At 43.8% G+C, this 17,244-nt stretch overlaps 1 protein-coding gene across 31 annotated transcripts in view; it reads left to right on the forward strand.

Moving 5' to 3' along the window:
- ANK3 (ankyrin 3) overlaps window positions 1-17,244 on the forward strand; it is a 284,745-nt gene that overhangs the window by 207,292 nt on the left and 60,209 nt on the right. For 22 of the 31 annotated variants that reach the window (XM_031060737.1, XM_031060730.1, XM_031060744.1 and 19 more), the window contains 4 exons: window positions 5,973-6,096; window positions 7,841-7,852; window positions 9,000-9,102; window positions 14,408-14,514. In XM_031060737.1, the coding sequence (XP_030916597.1) occupies window positions 5,973-6,096; window positions 7,841-7,852; window positions 9,000-9,102; window positions 14,408-14,514 (346 nt within the window). Of the gene's footprint in view, window positions 1-4,191; window positions 4,567-5,972; window positions 6,097-7,840; window positions 7,853-8,999; window positions 9,103-14,407; window positions 14,515-17,244 lie in introns of those variants that run through there. The other 9 variants (XM_031060732.1, XM_031060741.1, XM_031060743.1 and 6 more) reach the window with 3 other exon arrangements.

The raw sequence follows: 17,244 nt of genomic DNA on the forward strand, positions 1-17,244 counted from the left end.
CCTGAGGAGAAGGACTTGAGGCTGTTGGTGAAAGAGAAGCTCAATATGACCTGGCAGTGTGCACTTGCAGCCCAGAAATGTCCAGCTGTGTCCTGGGCTGCATCCAGAGCATCAGGGGCAGCTCTCACCAGACCCCACCTGGAGTGCTGAATCCAGCGCTGGGTTCCCAACGTGAGAAGGACATGGAGCTGTTGGAGCAAGTCCAGAAAAGGCTCAAAGATGATCAGAGGGCTGGAGCACGTCTCCTGTGAAGCCAGGCTGAGGGACTTGGGCTTGTTCATCCTGGAGAAGGTTCCAGGGAGGCCTTAGAGCACCTTCCAGTACCTAAATGGGACCTATAGGGAAGTTTGAGAGGGACTTTTTACAAGGGCGTGTTCTGACAGGACAAGGGGAGTACAACTGGTACCATGGATTTAAGCTGAAAGAGGGTAGGTTTATATTCAACATTAGGAAGAAATTCTTCACTTTGAGGGTGGTGAGGAGCTGTTACAGGTTTCCCAGCAAAGATGTGGGTGCTCCATCCCTGAAAGTGTTCAAGGCCAGGCTGGATGTGGCTTTGAGCAACCTGGTCTAGTGGAAGGTGTCCCTGTCCATGGCAGCAGAGTTGGAACAAGAGGATCTTTAAGGTTCCTTACAACCCAGGCCATTCTGTGATACTGAGATGACAGGGTCTTTTTCAAATCCAGGCTGAAAGGGAGCACACAAATCAGATTACAGGTGTTTTGCAAGGCTTTTGATGAATTGCAGGCTTTGAGGTGATAACCACTGGCCTGTGTCTCTTCCCTGATTTGCAGATCTGTAAAGACAGCTGGTGACGCCCATCACTCAGTGCTAGTGGGGTGTTTGTATACAGAGCATCCACTCACACCAGTCAAAACAAATCTGTTCAAGATGCTAAGGCACTCTGACAAATCTCTGAGCCAGGGAGCTGATTTCCAAGTGGGAGAAAGGCACAAATTTAGCAAACAAATGCAAGCTCTCCCTGGCTTGGCTGGTGTTCATATCATCAGCCAAAACTCTTCAGTGAGACAGACTTGTTGAATGGCTTCTCAATGAGCCACAACCCTCAAGGTTTCTCTCATAAGAGAAATTGAAGACTTGGAAAGTAGAGACTCAGAGCTCGGGGACAAATGTCAGGAAACCATTTCCTTGTGTTTTATGTCTTGCTGTGCCCACTAAATAAGTATTTACATGGGAATTGTGTAATTTCTCTTCCCTGCTGAGGACAGTTTGGTTTGGAGTCAAGCTGGTTGAGAAGAGATTTTTTTTATTCTTTTTCCTAGACTGTTCTGGCAAGTCTGCCCAAGTGAGGTTAAGTGTTGGGAAACTGCTACACCGCAAAAAAAAAAAAAAAAAAAGTGGTGTTTTTTGAAAGATGTGAACATGATTTTGTGGGGAAAAGAAATGAGGGCTCACCTTCATACACAGCAGAGAATTTGTAGAAGAGCAATTCTAACGCACACTGAGCATGTGCTGTGCTTTTATTCTTGAAGAGATTGCAAATTTTACAAATGTAAACCTGAGAGTGGGAGAACTGGGACTTTCCTCTCGCCATCTCCATCTGTGAGCTGCCTCCCTGTTCAGCTGGGAGTCCCAGCCCTGTGTCCATGCCATGGGTCTGGGGGGCAGCAGGGCTCAACCGTGGTAAAGCTCCACTCCAGTTGTCTGCAGGAAGCCTGGAAGGAATCCCCTCCTCTGGAGCCGTGCTCATCCTCTAAGCATCCCTCTGGGCAGCTGCAGGAGCTTTAGTCTGGTGCAGGGAGCTGGAGCCCTGCTGTGCCTGCCCAGCCCTGCCATGAGCCCTGTCACTGCAGCCCTCCCTGAAGCTGCTGCTGCTGCCCCAGAGGGGAAGGGACAGCAAGCCATGGGAGCTGATACCAAGAGGAGAGAGACTGTGAGCAGTGAAGGGCAAAAAAAAGAAAATTCAATCCATAAGCCCGATCAGGTGTGGAGAGTTTAGACATTATCAAGAACCAGTTATCCTTGAGCTTTGACTTTATCTATTTTTTTTTTATTTGGCCTTCAGGAGATAACAAACTTTTGGGTGTAAACCAGGACACAGTTTTAAACCCATTTAATGGAGATGCCTGCCTCAGTAAGAATAAGTATCATGCTAATCAATCCCTGGAAGATTAGACAGATGTCCTAACAGAACATGAATGCACACTGCCTGATCCCTGAGTAGGTGCAGTTTGAGTGCATTTAAGACAGGTCAGAACATCACCACGCATGAAAAATCTGTTACTGGTCATTTTGGGAGGGGTTGATTTATTATATTTTTAAGCTCAGTTTTCAGAGTTTCTTTGGCTCCATAAAATTTCACAGGTTCATAAAAGTTTCAGTGGTTTAGTGTACTGGCTGTTCTCCATACTTTGTGAAACCAAAACCTTGGCTACCACTTGAAACATCCTCCTTTTCCCTGTGGCTCTACCTCTTCTGCCATCAAGACAACTCTGGACAGGCTGTGATGAAGGAGTGGCAAAATCCTCAGGTATCTTTAGCAGAGCCAAGTGACAAATGCTCATCTGGATCCCAGCCTATGATTAAATTTTGTCTGGGACTTTTCCCAAGCCACATGATGCCTTCTCTCCTGCTGCCAGAGAGCCTGTATTTCTCACTGGCCTCTAAAAAGAACACCTCCCCTGTGCTCCTGCAGTTCCCAGCTGTAGGAGACATGCTGGGGCGCCAGAAAAACTGGGAAAACTTGGGATGAGAAACATGATAAGAGGTAAGAAAAATATTCTTGGGGAGAAAAGACTAAAAACAATAGAACCTTCTATCCCAGAAAATAAAACCAAACAAATTGAGTGAGGGATAGGCTGGAACATAAAATGGGTGGCAAAGTGAGCAGCAGTGCTTGCTGCTCTCCAGAAGTCTAAAAATATGGGGCATCAGTGAAACCACAAGAGGCAGATCCAGCTTGAAAGGGCTGCTCCTCCTGCAGGAGGTAGTTGATTTCCTGACTCCTTGCAAGGGTCCTTGGTGTGGGGAGCATAAAAAATCTACACGAGTTCAAAGTGTAACTGGAAAAATTTAAAAAGGAAAAGCCCCCAAAAACGTGTTCATGACTTTACTCTTTCAGGTTTAGAAAACATGTGCTCAAGTCAGTGCCAGCTAGAAAAATGTCCTGGAGTACTTCTGCTGGTCCATGTCCCCATACTCTGCTGTGAAATGTGGCTGCTGTCTGAGACAGGGTGCACTAGAACTGATGGGCCCTTGCTTTGACACACTGCTGCTCTTTTTCCCTGGACTTTGAGCTGTTTCCTCTACTTGTGATAGCTGTGTTTAACCATTAGCAGGGACAGCACCCTTCTTCAACTTGTAGCCTGTTGGGAAGGGAAGGATGGCACAGGCAGCAAAGCAGTGCGGTGTCTGTTGGTGTTTTTTTCATCGATGCCTCATTGTTGGGCATTTCTCTATTGTTTTCATTCGGAGTTTTGTCTTCACTCTTCCCTGGGACCTTCTCCGCCGGAATTCCGTGTGCTGAGAGCAAACACCGTGCCCAGTGTTACCTGGAGCGCAGAGGATTAGGCTGCAGCACCTAATTAAACAGAGTGGGATTGCTGAAACGTGCACCACCCATTCTGCCCCAGCCTCCCACGATCACAAAACAATGTGTGGAATTCTTTGAAATCACCACTCCTAGATGCAGCTTTTCCTTTGATGAGAGCATTTCATCAGAGTAATCCTGCCCCGGCTGGATTAGCCGCAGAGCAGGATAACATCTGATGTGTTTTACAGCTCCACTGAATGGGGGGTTTGTGGTCATTCTTGCCTTTGACCAACGATGCCCTTAAAGAAAATGCCTCTATCTTAAAGAAAATGCCTCCTCTGCTCCTTACGGTGGCGTAGCGCTTGTCTTCAGGTATTGCAAGGACAGAAGTTTCCAAATTTAGTGGCTCGGTTGGTAGTTGCTGAAAGTCACCCGGATCTCTCGCCTTCCCCGTCCGCTTCTTCGCCTCCCAGGCTTCGGTCCGGTTTCCTCCCTGTCCCGCAGCCCCCCGCACCGGGGCAGGGGTTGTGCCCAGGCGGGGCTCCCTCCCCCGGCCCCGGCAGGGAGGGAGGGCGGGCGGAGGCAGCGCCTTCCCCGCGCAGCCCCGGCATCAGGTTACAGAAAAACTACACCCTCGCAGCACCCCTATTTACATACAAATAACTGGAGTGCCTGCATTTATGTCACCATTCAAGAGGCTTGCCAAGGGAGGCTGTAATCCAATCAGCAGAAGCTTTAAAGGGATGTCTGCAGAGTGATTAAAAAGGGATTTTTATTTTTTTTTTAAACTTAGTACTTTTCGTTTTGTTTCGTATTTGCAAAGAACTTTAATCTGAGTTGAGAGGACAAAGATGCACATGTCCTAAAATACATACGAAGAGATCAAGATGTTAAGAAGATCTCAGTTGTTGTGTGGAAAGCGAATATGACCCACAGGGATTAGTTTGCTTGTGCTGGTTTGGAGATTAAGTCTAAATCACTGCTTAAGGACTGATAGGACTAATAGGAATTCTTGGAAACACCAGGGGAAAAAATCTTATAGACCAGGCTGGTGAAAATGGCTTTCCAAAACAGTAAGACTTTTTAAAGTTTCGCTTGATGTATGATGTTTCTGTTTCGGGTTTTTGAATGCTTTACGGTGTATTGTGGACATTTTAGCTTTTTAACTATTGTTTAAAATGCTGGTTGCTGCTGGGCTGGAGGAGAAAGTTGGTCTGTTTGTTTGCCGTTTGCGAAGCAGTAGCTGAAGGGGTATTTTTAGACTTGATTGTTAGTTTAAAACCGGAGCTCGCCTGTGGTTTCCTGAGTTTAGTGAATGGAAACTAGTCTAAACTCCTTGAATGAAAGCGGGAAACGTGAGGCTGGGCTCGGGAGTCACTCACCTTCGGGATCGCGCTGTTGTTAAACTTCTCTGTTGTGCAGTTTAAACGTAACACACCTAAAACGTGTTCACAACAAAGGGGCAGAGTGGATATCGGCAAGCCGTGAGTTTGCGGGGAGCTCTCTGCTCCGCGCTGTTGTGGGAGCGGGGCGGGGGGGACCCCACACCGCAAAAGGCATATTTTGGACGTGCTCTGTCAATGCAGGAATGTAGGTTTGCATGATGTAATGGCATGCAAATGCTCCCCGCCGGGCAGCTGCTCCCTTAACCCTTTGTGGCCTGCCCGCCTCTCCCTACATCGAACTTTCCTTCCTCTTGGGGTTGTTTTGGATAAACCAGCTCAGGATCTCTTTCCATGCGGATGGCCGTGTCCCACGTGTGCCGGCCGTGCCCGGGGTCCCGGCGTTGTCCCCACCGCGGGGATGGGGATGGAGCAGGGGTCGGGCAGCGCTCACCTTCGCAAACCAGCCTGGCAGCGCCGAGTGCTTAATTTAAACAAATTAATAAATTTTAAAAAGTCCCGTCTTACATTCAAACTTCCAAAAGTATTGAGAAATACCCAAGGTGGAAGGCGGGCCTCTTCCTCCCCTCCTCAGCCTCCATTCGAGCTTGCTGCACTTTTCAGGGCTGGTGGCAAACACTCTGTATCTCACAGCCGGGGGTTGGTTTGGTTTTGTCGATTGGTTTGTTGTTTTGTTGGGGTTTTTTTTCCCCTCACAAGGAACGATCCAACTTTGTTGGCTCGGGCTTTTTTCTTTTTTCCATAAGGAAAGCAAAAGTGAGCGCAACGATGCAAAGTACAGAGGAACTCTTTAGCTTGCTGAGACGATTGGGCGAAAGTCATCCCTCGTATAACTTTATTGGCCTTACGTCAAGGTGGAATTTTGCTTCTTTCGTTTGTCCTCCAATAAAATTATTTTCTCAGGCAGACTCAGAGGGTGGATAATTAACATCCAACGTGGAAAGAGCCTTAGGGAAAGTGGGGGTGACTGGATTGATTCCTTATTGGCGAGCAGGGAAGGGCGTTATGACTTACTAAGCGCACAAACATCTGCCCTACGTGTAGCTCTGATTCCAGCCTGGCTTTTGTCCCGGCAGGTGAGGATGCAATGACAGGCGACACAGACAAGTACCTCGGACCCCAGGATCTGAAAGAGCTGGGAGATGATTCCCTGCCTGCTGAAGGATACATGGGCTTCAGCCTGGGAGCCCGCTCCGCCAGGTACCGTATTTGCTGCTTCTCTCATTCGTGTGTCACCACAGGAACAAGTCTTTACTCTTCCACACAGCACTGGAGTCTATTTTGAAGTGAATTAGAGGGGGTGTGCATCCTTTGAAGCATATGTTCATTGCAGTTTTATTTCATATTCTTTATTCATGTTGGCTTCTTATGGCAATGATACACAAAACTTAGCTATTCACTTTTTCTGGTCTCTGTTCATTGCTCTGAACATCTCCAAGGTACCTCTTTGCTAGCAGTCTGCAGCTGCTCTAGAAACTGATCCAGAGCAATCAGCAAAGCCTGGTTTCTTTTGGCTACTACTGGTCAGACTGATGCTCACAGTAGAGGGCTCCTTAATGGGTGTGTTTTGCTGAAGAATGTAAATGCCAGAAAAACTGAATGACAAATCATTTTGCTACTTGGTGCTTTTATTTCTTTAAAGGTGCTAGTGAGTAATCCAACTGAGAAAGACAACATTAAAAAAAATGCTTCTCCCTCCTAAAAAAAAGAAAAAAAAAGGCAAGTTTCCCCTTAATTTGTTGGAGGATTTATTTTGACAGGGAATGGATTACATGTTACTAAAAACAGGCCAAAGTTCCCGTGAACCTGATAAAACATTGTAACTTAATGTATTGTTTGACTCATGTTGATTTCAATGCAGGTATTTCCAGATCAACATTTTAGATTTTATTTTTGAATGTTGCTAAAGCCTTCAGTGTGTGTTGCTCAAAACAGTTAAAACTGTGTGAGCAGAGATTGCTTCCATAGTTGTGGATTTGCAGTGTAGTTACTGACAGTTGAATTGTACTGAAGCTAATAATTAAACCTCGTAAGCTGGAGCCCTGAGGGCTTTTTCCTATGCTGTAGTTGGAAGATCTGTTTTAAAAAGTGAGTTCATTGTCTAACAGCAAATGGCAACTCCCATAAGGTAAAGCTTAGATGTCTACCCTTCAGTCTTGTTTCTTATGGCTGCATTAGAAATGCAAGCACGCAGTGGAAATTTGCTCTTTAGTAGTCCCCAGCCATGTTGTGCTTGATTTACAATTTTTAGGGAAGTTAATAAGTATTTATGAGATAATACATTCATGAGAAATGCCAAGATGCTTTAAGTAGTCCATTAGCCAGAAAATCGGTAAATTAGATCTGAAGGGAGAATCTCGTGTCATAGTAAGCTGAATTAACAAAGTTGACATGCTGCTTTCCAGTCTGGTGTGAGCAGGGTGATCACACAGCCCTGCCACTGTGCTCAGGGCTGGAGCAGGGCACTGGGGATGCAGAGGGAACATCTCTGTGTGCAGAGCCCCACGCTGATTTACCTGACACCTTTCACCCCTCACAGCTCTCTTCTTGCACAGTGTGCAGGTGGGAGAGCAGATTGCACAGTCACCATCTGTTAGGGAGATCTGAGGTTCAGCCCCACGTTATCTTTTCTTTGAGAGGAATCTGATATTCCCATGCTTCTGGTTTTAGCAGTACCATTACTATTTGTTGCTGCCTAGCTCATTTTTTGCGTTGCCCATGTTATGCTCAGAGGAGACAAATACAGTGGTTTTTTTCTGTGAAGTATTTAATTTAGCAAAAAAAAAAAGTATTCTGTGGATGTATCTTACTGCTGATTCTGAGTGTAACATTAAGAAATGAACACATTAAATATATAAGCCATCCAGCCATAACATCTTGCTTTTCTTGTCTGATTCTTTGCTTTCTATTTCTCCTGTTTCTTTTCCAATGTAAATTGCTTTAGTCCAAAAGTCAGGTAAGAAGGCATGGCATCGTGTTACATCTCTCTCATCTTTCTGCTGCTGCCATTGCTCATCTTCATTTTATTTAGCATTGGAAAGTGACATGCTTTTATTTTGGGGAGCAGGGGGTTCAGCCCTAGAGAATATCCCTCTGTTATAACAAATATAACTTAAATTCTTTATGCCCTTTATCATGTAAAATTCTGCTTAACATATGCCTACAGTGTGTAATTAAGATCCCAGTTCTGCTTCCAGCACAAGAAGGAAACGTGTGCTAAGGGATTAGAGAAATTCAATTAGCAACTACTAAATGCATGAAACACATTGTAGAGTTCTGAGTGTGAGAAGTGTTGCTAGTTCAAAAGTGTAGTATGTTGGTGGATGTTGCTTTGTATTAATTCACGTTTTTTACTACTTTATTTTTTGTCACGTAGCAAGCATGTCTAGGCCTGCAGCATGTTTTTAGCACATACCATAATGTACCTTCCAGGGCTAAATGTAAAACACTCCTACGTTGGGTTAATTGCAACACGTTAAGAGTGATCATAGTTATTTCTGAATAGTTTAACATGCACAAAATAATTCCCAAACATCAGAATCCGTACTTAGTTGTCATTAAGCAAATTTATTTCTTCTTTCATTTCAAACTTATTACCCTTTCCTTTCTAACTATAGGGATAACTACGGTGTTTGTAACAATGCCAGAAGTGGTTCAGCCACAAAGAGAATGACATCACATAAAACTTGCTCTGAGTTAAACCTGCCTCAGCAACCTGAGCTCGGTGGGCAGGCACTGTGACCTACCCACAGCTCCCCTGGGACCGGCCCTGGTGGGTCGACTTCAGGATTAGGGCATGGAGATATTTATCAAAGTTCATCTAAATATTTGAATACACCTCTCTAGATTTATTCTAAAGCCACAACATTGCTGCCAAAGCAGTTAGCATCTGCTGAGATTTTGCTTATGCATATTGTAGGGAATATTTAACTATAGTCAAATACTTCTTATTCCATCTTCCTCCTTGTATTTATTTCACAGATGATGTATATTTTGCCATTTGATGCTATCCCTGGAAGTTGCATGTATTAATTTTTTTGTTTTTATTTTCTGTTCACCTCATTGTCACCCGCACTTTCTCTGATAACTGGTAAATACAACAGCCTCCGCTCCTTCAGTTCGGATAGGTCCTACACGCTCAACAGGAGCTCCTATGCCCGGGACAGCATGATGATTGAGGAGCTGCTGGTGCCAGCCAAGGACCAGGTATGTGCTGTGGCCCTGCCACAGGGTAGCTGTGCTTCATTTGTGCAGGGCCCTGCAGCGTGGAGGCCTCAGCTGTGCTTCCAGAGGCTCTGGCTGCTCTCTTAGCTGGTGAAGAGGGGCAGGAAAGGAGCTGTGGACAAGAGGTGGTGGGGTTGCCATTCTCTGGGTTTGATCCTGCAAGGGGCAGGCGGTGGGGCCCCAAACCAAAAGAGTCTTTAAGGGGCCAGTTATGTCTCTGAGTGTTACTGGCTGAGGTCAGTGGGTGCTCCTGTGAGGCTCCTGTGTGTCTTTAGAGAGCTTTGATAAGCTGGGAGCAACGGGTTTTACACTGAGCAACCTTTGTACTGCACAGGCTGGGAATTACTTTGCCTGCTCTGTCCACACGGAGGGGACTCCAACTGCTGTCCTTGTTTTTTCACTCCTGGGAAGAATTTGGCCTTGTAAAGATTAAGCTAGTATAGTCTCTTCAGTTTATATATCTTCCAAACACTTGTGCAATGACTAATGCAACAAAAGCAGCATCTTTTGACCTGATGAAAGCATGGGAAAGTCTTCCCAAGAGCTGGGGATGATTGAGTACAGTATGCTTTGTTTGTGAGTTCCTCAGCTTTTTCCTTGGTGGACTTGCTTCAGATTTCCAAATCTAACTGACTTACTCAAGAGTTTCTTGGTACACAGAAGTCAAAGACCTGCTAGGAAGCTGGATAAAAATTGGCATTAAAATCCTTACTTGGAAAGGACTGGAGTGGAGTGGAACTGTTGTTTATGCCCTGGAAGAGCATCAGGTGGATTGTAGTGAAACAGAGCTTTTCTGCTGCTGTTTTCACAGAGCATTCCTGCACTGGGGGGTTATTGATCTCAGAGGATATTTTCATGGGGAAAAGGGTTCATAGAGCAGCCCTTGTACGTTTTAAACCTTGATTGTATTAGTCTGTAAATTCTATTGTGGGATAAGCCATCCAGTCTTACTAGAACTTTTACACACAGTTCTGGTAGTATTATGAGAATGGCAGAAATTGGATTCTCTTTAGCAACAGAATGTTTATTATTAGATTGTTACTTTTAAGTGAAATGCTGTAAACCTCCAATAACCTTAATTTGTAACAGCCATCTAAGGAGAGTTTCCAAAGCTTGCATAGCAGTGATTTTGTGGTTTTCTTTGGTTTGAAGTCATAAAACAAAATCTGCAGCTACTGGCACTGGAAATTCTATGTCAGGGCTGAGTACCTAAAGCTGCTTTGAGAATTTCTAGTACTTAGACTTCATTAAGTGTTCTTGATATGGTGTAAATTTCAGAGGAGTGGAAGACTCTCCAATCGTAGAATATACTATATCAATTTATGATTCTGGCCATGTTTGTGATTCCCATTAAAGCAGATGGCTTGGATTGAGCAGCTAGGGTGCACATAACAAGGCTTAAAATCAGCTCTGTGCTTAACAACTCTCAAAGGATGTGGTACTGGGAAAAAATATCAGTCCTGTCTTGAGAGGTTGGTAAAGCCATGATTCTGTGCAAAACAAACATGAAAGCAACAAACTGGCTTCAATGGAAAGGGAGACCAGGTAAAACTTTCTGCCATGACTTCTCCAAACTCCATGTCCTGACACAAATATATCCATCCTCTGGAATTCCTGTGGCTTTCTGCCCAGCCCAGCCCTAGCTTTTGGCTGAAACAGGAGAAGTGCATTTGGGAGATGGAGAATATCCCTGCCCCTCTTTCTCATCCCTCTGTACGTTGATGGGCTCCTAGATAATCTCTGCTATGGCAGTAGAAAGCAGGGGGAAAAATTACCAATTTGTGTTCCACCAATGAGATTCACAGGAACAAAGACCTTTGTGGTTTGAAATCGATATTCTGAAAGTCTGTCTGGGAACTGAGAGGAGTTAAGGCTATTTTGGGAATCACACTGCTCTGAAACAGAGTGATCCATTGCCTGTCTGTGTATGCCATTTCCTCTCCTTTTGTACAGCTCAGACCTGTCTGGAGTTCATGGCAGCAGCAGAGTCAATTATTGGGAATTAGTTTTATCCCAAACATCAGCATGTAAAAGAGTAAGGAGCATTTGCCAGCCTCTTGGTCTGGTTAAGAAAGCAGATCCCATCACCTTTCCCCAGGATCCCTGGTAGACTTGGGAGACTGGGAAGAGTCAAATGAGGAAGATTTGAAACCATTCTTACTGAACCTCACTGCCAGCATAGCACATGGAGTGTTAGAGTTTCTAATAATTCTTTAGAAGTCATGATATTCTCCATTGTTTGCATTTGGTGGTTTATTGCTGACCCTGTTCACAGGGAACTCTGAATCCAGGCCACACTGTACCTCATAACCTGGCTGGAGCAAAGTTAAAATTTCTGTGTTCTGGCGTGTTACCTTGGATGCAGCAACTCAGACTAAATCCAAATGACTTCTCCATGGAATAATTTACATCAACCTCTGAATTTAATCAGCCAAAGGCAGGATGACTCGGGCTGTCCGTTAAATAGCAGCTTGCTGAATCACTTCAGTCTGGATACATTCATCTGGGAGGAAGCATAAATTTTTCTGTTTGCTGAACTTTGATATTACACAGCCTGGATATTCAGTTATGCAACCAGCAGGATCCTTGCCAGCAGAACCCTCAGTATTTTTATATACACATTTGCATCTGAGGCTGCCACACCCTTTAGCAATGCATTTTTAATCTCCCTCAGCCCAGGGAGGGAACACTGGGACCTGACCAAACACAGAATGGATCCTGTGATTTAATGTCACTGACAATGTACTATCTTCTGGACTGCTTATATTGCAACTTACACGGGAAGATTTTCTTTTTTTTTTTTTTTCTTTTTTTCTTTTTTTTTGCCTGCATGGAAAATCCAGCACCTCAACAGGCTGAAAAAATGAGATTCACAGATGTGTGCTGTGTGTAAGATGAGTGGGTCCAGCTATCAGCTTTTCCTACTCCCTTTCTCCACCAAAATTATTAGCTGCAGAGTTTGGGCTTTTGTTTGCTCTACATATGTCCAAAAGATCTGTTTGATTGCACTTGGTCAGAAGGGAATGCTTAAAAAAAACCCAGTCACCTGGTGTACAGACCATGTCTGAGGACCTGGAGGTGGACTGAGGAACCCCACCCAGGTGTGTAGGCAAACCTAGAGCACATCCAGGTGCAGGAGCACCTCTGTCTAGCACAGATTATTTTGGAGTGATGGTATTTCCTTGGAATTTATGTGGCTCTGTGTTTAGTTTTCCATATCCCACTGCTAAGGGAACATAAGTATTTTGCATCTGTTGCAGGAAACCTGACCCCACATTTATTTGTTGATGTGTGACCTGGGCCTCGGTGCGGTGATGCTGTACAGCTTAGCAGGCCTTTCAGAGACCAACACCAAATTGTGTTGTTCCTTTTGGCCCATCTCTTGTGTTTCTTTGCTTTCACCTATTTTTGATTATAATGTTTATCACTGAGCAAAACAATCAATTTATTTTTGTTTATCTAAATTTTTACAGTTCTTGAGACAACCTGTCTGAATCTTACACTGTTTGGTATCAAAAGTAATAACGTGCTCAGTGTGAGCTCATGCAAATCATTTGGAATAGCAGAAACCCACAGTGTTGGCTCTCCTGCCTGAACCACAGACTCTCCAGGAAATGTTGGAAAATCCCGAGCATTTTATTTTGAAAGACTAAGAAAACTGTCTTCATTAAACTTAATTACAACACATATTTCAAATGGCACCAATTAAGTCCACTTTGGATGCTTAATTGTCATTGTTTTGACAGCATTCATTTTACCTTTTATGTCTGATGGTGTATTTTGCTGTTTAGCATATGCAAGTTTGCCCTCTATTGTTGTTGTCTGTGCTTGAACTGTCAGGCCTCAAGTACATCTGTTAGAGCACAGAGTTTAACAAAAGATCCTTCACAGAAGTGTTGAGCTAGGGAAGGGAGGAGGCACCGAGCCAGGAGTGACAGAGCAAAGCTGCACTCTGCAGGGGTTTCTGTCAAAGAGCGCTAAATTACAGTGTCAATAGTTTTTGGAAGGAAACCTGGGAAGGAAGCCTCATTTCTAATGAAAGAAATGCCTAAAGAGTGCAGATTTTTGGAAACCCCAGAGTGATGGGAGTGTTCTGGCCAGCAACACAGCAGCTATCTGCCTGCTTATCTTGTGGAAGCTTCTCAAGAGAAGTACTTTTGTGTGTTTATCACTGAATTGGCCAGATTTACTTCTAATGCTGATATTTCTATTCAAAATAATTAATTTCCACTGCCAGCACGTGTCTACATATAAAAAAAACCCAGGTGGGAATAATAAGATTTTAGAAGCGTGTGCTTGGCTCCGGTTTGACTTGAACCCATTGAAATGGATTCGAAAACAACCCATGAGGTTTCAGTCCAAACAGGCTGCTCTCTCTAGCTGCATTTGCCTCTAAGCAGCAAACAACCTACTTACAGGAAACACTGACATTTTTAACACCATCTTGGGGGAAGACTGTGTGTTGCTTCTTCACTTACTTGCATTGATGTAATTTATGACGGTGCTTCTTAAACTGGGGAGATGCTTTCATATCACCCTGGAAATAGGGGAAAACAGTATTTGAGGTTTAGTTGGTTTAATTTCCTAAGACAAGGAAACAAAGGAAAGCAAGTATTTTGCTGGAATAGCTCTGCTGCCCAGGAGGAGGATTTGCAGTGTGAGGGATGTTGTGGGGCACAGGATGTGTGAGTGTCCATGTGTGTGGGCAGCAGGAGGAACGAGTCACACCTCAAGGAGTTAATTATAGCCTCACAGGGTTAAAGCTATTTCTGGCCACATGAGTAGGGGCAGTGGCACTCCACGAAACAGTGCCCGTGTTGGTTGTGCAAAACCAACCTCCTCCTGCCTTCACAGCCTCACTGAAACTCCCAGGGAAGTTATTCCCAGGTTCTACTTGAATAAGGATCTATCCAATGGCACCCTCTGAGGGGTGGTGTTACACTGCCTGTCTGTTTGGTGTATGACTGCAGTACAAATGGTAATTTCTTTTTTTTTCAATCTTTTTAACCTGGCACATTAAAGTAAGTAAGGACTGGGGAGAGACATTCTTGAAACTGAAGGAAGTGCAAAAAGTGGGCAGCTAGAATGTTTGAAGAGACAAGAGTTTGTGTGTGTATTTCATGTTTCTGTTACAGGATTTCCAGTAATTTAATTGCTGGATGTATCAGCACTGGTAAATGGAAAGGACCAGATCTAAATTTAACATAATTATGTTAACAAGCTTGTATTTGAGGAAAGTGTTTCTAACGTTAATTTTAATTTTCAATTTATCTGTTTTGTTTTGAAGCACCTGACGTTTCAAAGGGAGTTTGATTCTGATTCTCTCAGGCACTATAGCTGGGCTCCAGACACCTTGGACAATGTTAACCTTGTTTCCAGTCCCATCCATTCCGGGTAGGTCACTTAACAGTTTTCCTTTATCTTTAGATGTGGAACTGTATTGTTAGCTGCAGAATAGAGCCTGCTGTAATGGCTGATAACATGTCTGTTCCTGCTCCACTTGAAGCCAGTGGCAAAATTCACACTGACTTCGAGGAGGGTGCTTCATAACAGGAGTCAGTTTAAATTCTTGAACATCAAACCAAAAACTTGCTTCTGAACTTAATTTTCTGAATGCCTAAACATGGTAATCCTGCAGGCTTCTTTTTAAGAGTCCTGTTTTGCTTTTTCTGTTGCTTATGCTTTGCGTTCAGCGTCATGAATGATTTTGTTTGCCTTGTGTTAAATTATTCGGACCATGAAATCAGAGGTAGTATGTTATGTTTTCTGTTCTTTCATAGAGGAAAAGATGGGGGGCTTTAATTTGGTCTCTTTATTTTATTTATACTTCAAGCTCCTGCCTAGTCTCCCATATCTGTAGTTTGATTTTAGTGGTGCTATTTGTTTACTTATGAGTCATCCCTGTAATTTAGGTGCTTCTTGACAGTGCCACACAGACTTGATTTAAATGCAGTAGTAGTGATGTCTGAATGCGTATTGTAAAAATTTGCAAATGAATGTCTAAGTAATCTTTGCATATTATTAGATTGTCCAGTGTAAATATTTATTGTTTAGTTTTGGAGATCAGGACATAAAATCTCATATCCGCTTTAATTTACTTCCCCATTTTGTGACTAATTACATTCTTATCATAAAAGTGAGTGTGGCACGTACCAAAATATTTCATTTCCAATACAGCAAGCCCCACAAATCTAAAGCTACAGTGCCACAATGCACATCTGCACCTGCATCTGCTGAACAGATCTATACAACAGTGGATTTTTAGGTCCCAAGCTGATAAAACACTGCACATGGTCAGTGCTAGCTTTAAAATGTCAAGAATTGCAGTATGAAAAGCTGAAGACTGTTGGTTATCATGGAATGCTGCTTTGGCAAAGGACTTCAGAGAGCTGGTAGCCCAACCCTTTCCTTTGCTGTAGGATAAAATGTAGCCAAACCATTCCTCAAAGATGTTTAATGTCCTAATAGTCACTAAAAATAAGAGATCCTATAGGCCCCAAGCTTCAGGAGTCCACTATCTTTTGTTATGCTATTTCTTCCTCTAATGCTCGGCTTAACATTTCATTGCTGCAGACTCGGCCTATTTTGCTCTGTCCCAGCTCTCCTCTCTTTGATGGGAGCCTGTTTGTAAGGCAGGATTGCCGCCTCCTTGGTCTGACACATAGTACACTTAAAGCAGTCCCACAATGAGAGTTATCCTTTTGGTAATTCCAGTTTCTGTTGGTGAATGTTTGTGATCTGCTAGAATTTCTTGGCTCTCTTGAAATCCTGAAGTTTGGTTAATTTTTACTGGTGTTGTGTTTAAGTGTTTGGTTTCCTCCCTCTGTTTGCATTTGTCTCTATGGTATTTCAGTTTGCTGGTTCCAGCCCCTTTTCCCATTTTTTAGCAAGAGAGCTTTAAATTCTGATCCTATTTTCCAGAGACTTTTCAGACCTTTTTCCTGTGCTGAAATTGTGCAGACATTTAGCCAGGTACCTGTGCCAGGACAGCACAGTGAAATATGCCCTTGAAGTTGCCTTTCAGTGTAACAGGAAAGCACTGATGGTATCTCTTTTGAGGTAACTTCTCAGGTGATTCTGCACTTACCTTATCTGTTCTGTACCTCCATTGCCTGCTGAGGTATCTAGGCAGTACTTCCACACATCAAAGAAGGAATTCAAATTAATTTGGCATTAATTGCTCTTGCCACTTATATTTTTGGTTTGTTTTTATTTTGAGACCGGTGGTAGGGAAGGTGCAATATCTTGATTAATTACCTTGATGCTTTAGGCCCTTATGGAGTGATTATTAAATAATTTATTCCTGAATATTTCCTGGTAATTTGGACTAGACTGATTGGTTTAGAATTTTCTGGTTTCTTTTCATCCTGATAGAAGATAGGTCTGATGTTCTCATCCTGCCTGTCCTCTGGGACAGTACTTGCCTGCCCTTAGGTCTTCAGCATGTTCACCAGCGGTTCCAGCCCTCCAAACATATGTTCTGTGCACATGGGGGCTTTCACATCAGATCTGCTCCCTTGGTACATGGGCCCTCTCAAGTGCAGAGGTGGCAAAGCTGCTGCCCAGAGGGGAGCAAACTGTGGCAGGGAGAGGACAGATATCCTCCAAACATGTATAGCTCTCCAAATGGGAATAAACCAAAATATTCTCCGAACACATAGGGCTTTTCTGGCCCATTACATTTCTTAGTTGACATAGAAAATCCATCAGAAATGATGCTCTGAGGATTCAGTTCCTTTGTCAGGAAAAAAAGCCCGCAAATCTCACTCGTTGCTTATTTACTTTTCAATTGTGGCCCCATATTATAATATCCTGCTTGATTTTCCTGGTTATCTTCACCTAGAGGCAATCAACAGATGTTCCCTTCTAATCTTCCAGTACACACATCTGATATGCAGAGGACCATGACTTTTCACATCTTTTCTGCCAGTCTTTTCCTAAACAGCCAATTCTTTTCTGCTTGTTTGGGATCTTCATCCCTGTCCTTTTCCCCAGTTCTGTCTGTGGCTGGGGGCAGGGGCTGTGGTGACCCTGTGTCCAGGCTCTGACCCCACTGCTCTTGGCCATCTGCATTATCCCAGGGCTCCCCTTGTACCAGGCCAGGAGCAGCGCTGCTGCCTCAGG

The sequence above is a fragment of the Geospiza fortis genome, unplaced genomic scaffold (genome assembly GCF_000277835.1).
Source record: "Geospiza fortis unplaced genomic scaffold, GeoFor_1.0 scaffold92, whole genome shotgun sequence".
NCBI classification, from domain to species: Eukaryota; Metazoa; Chordata; class Aves; order Passeriformes; family Thraupidae; genus Geospiza; species Geospiza fortis.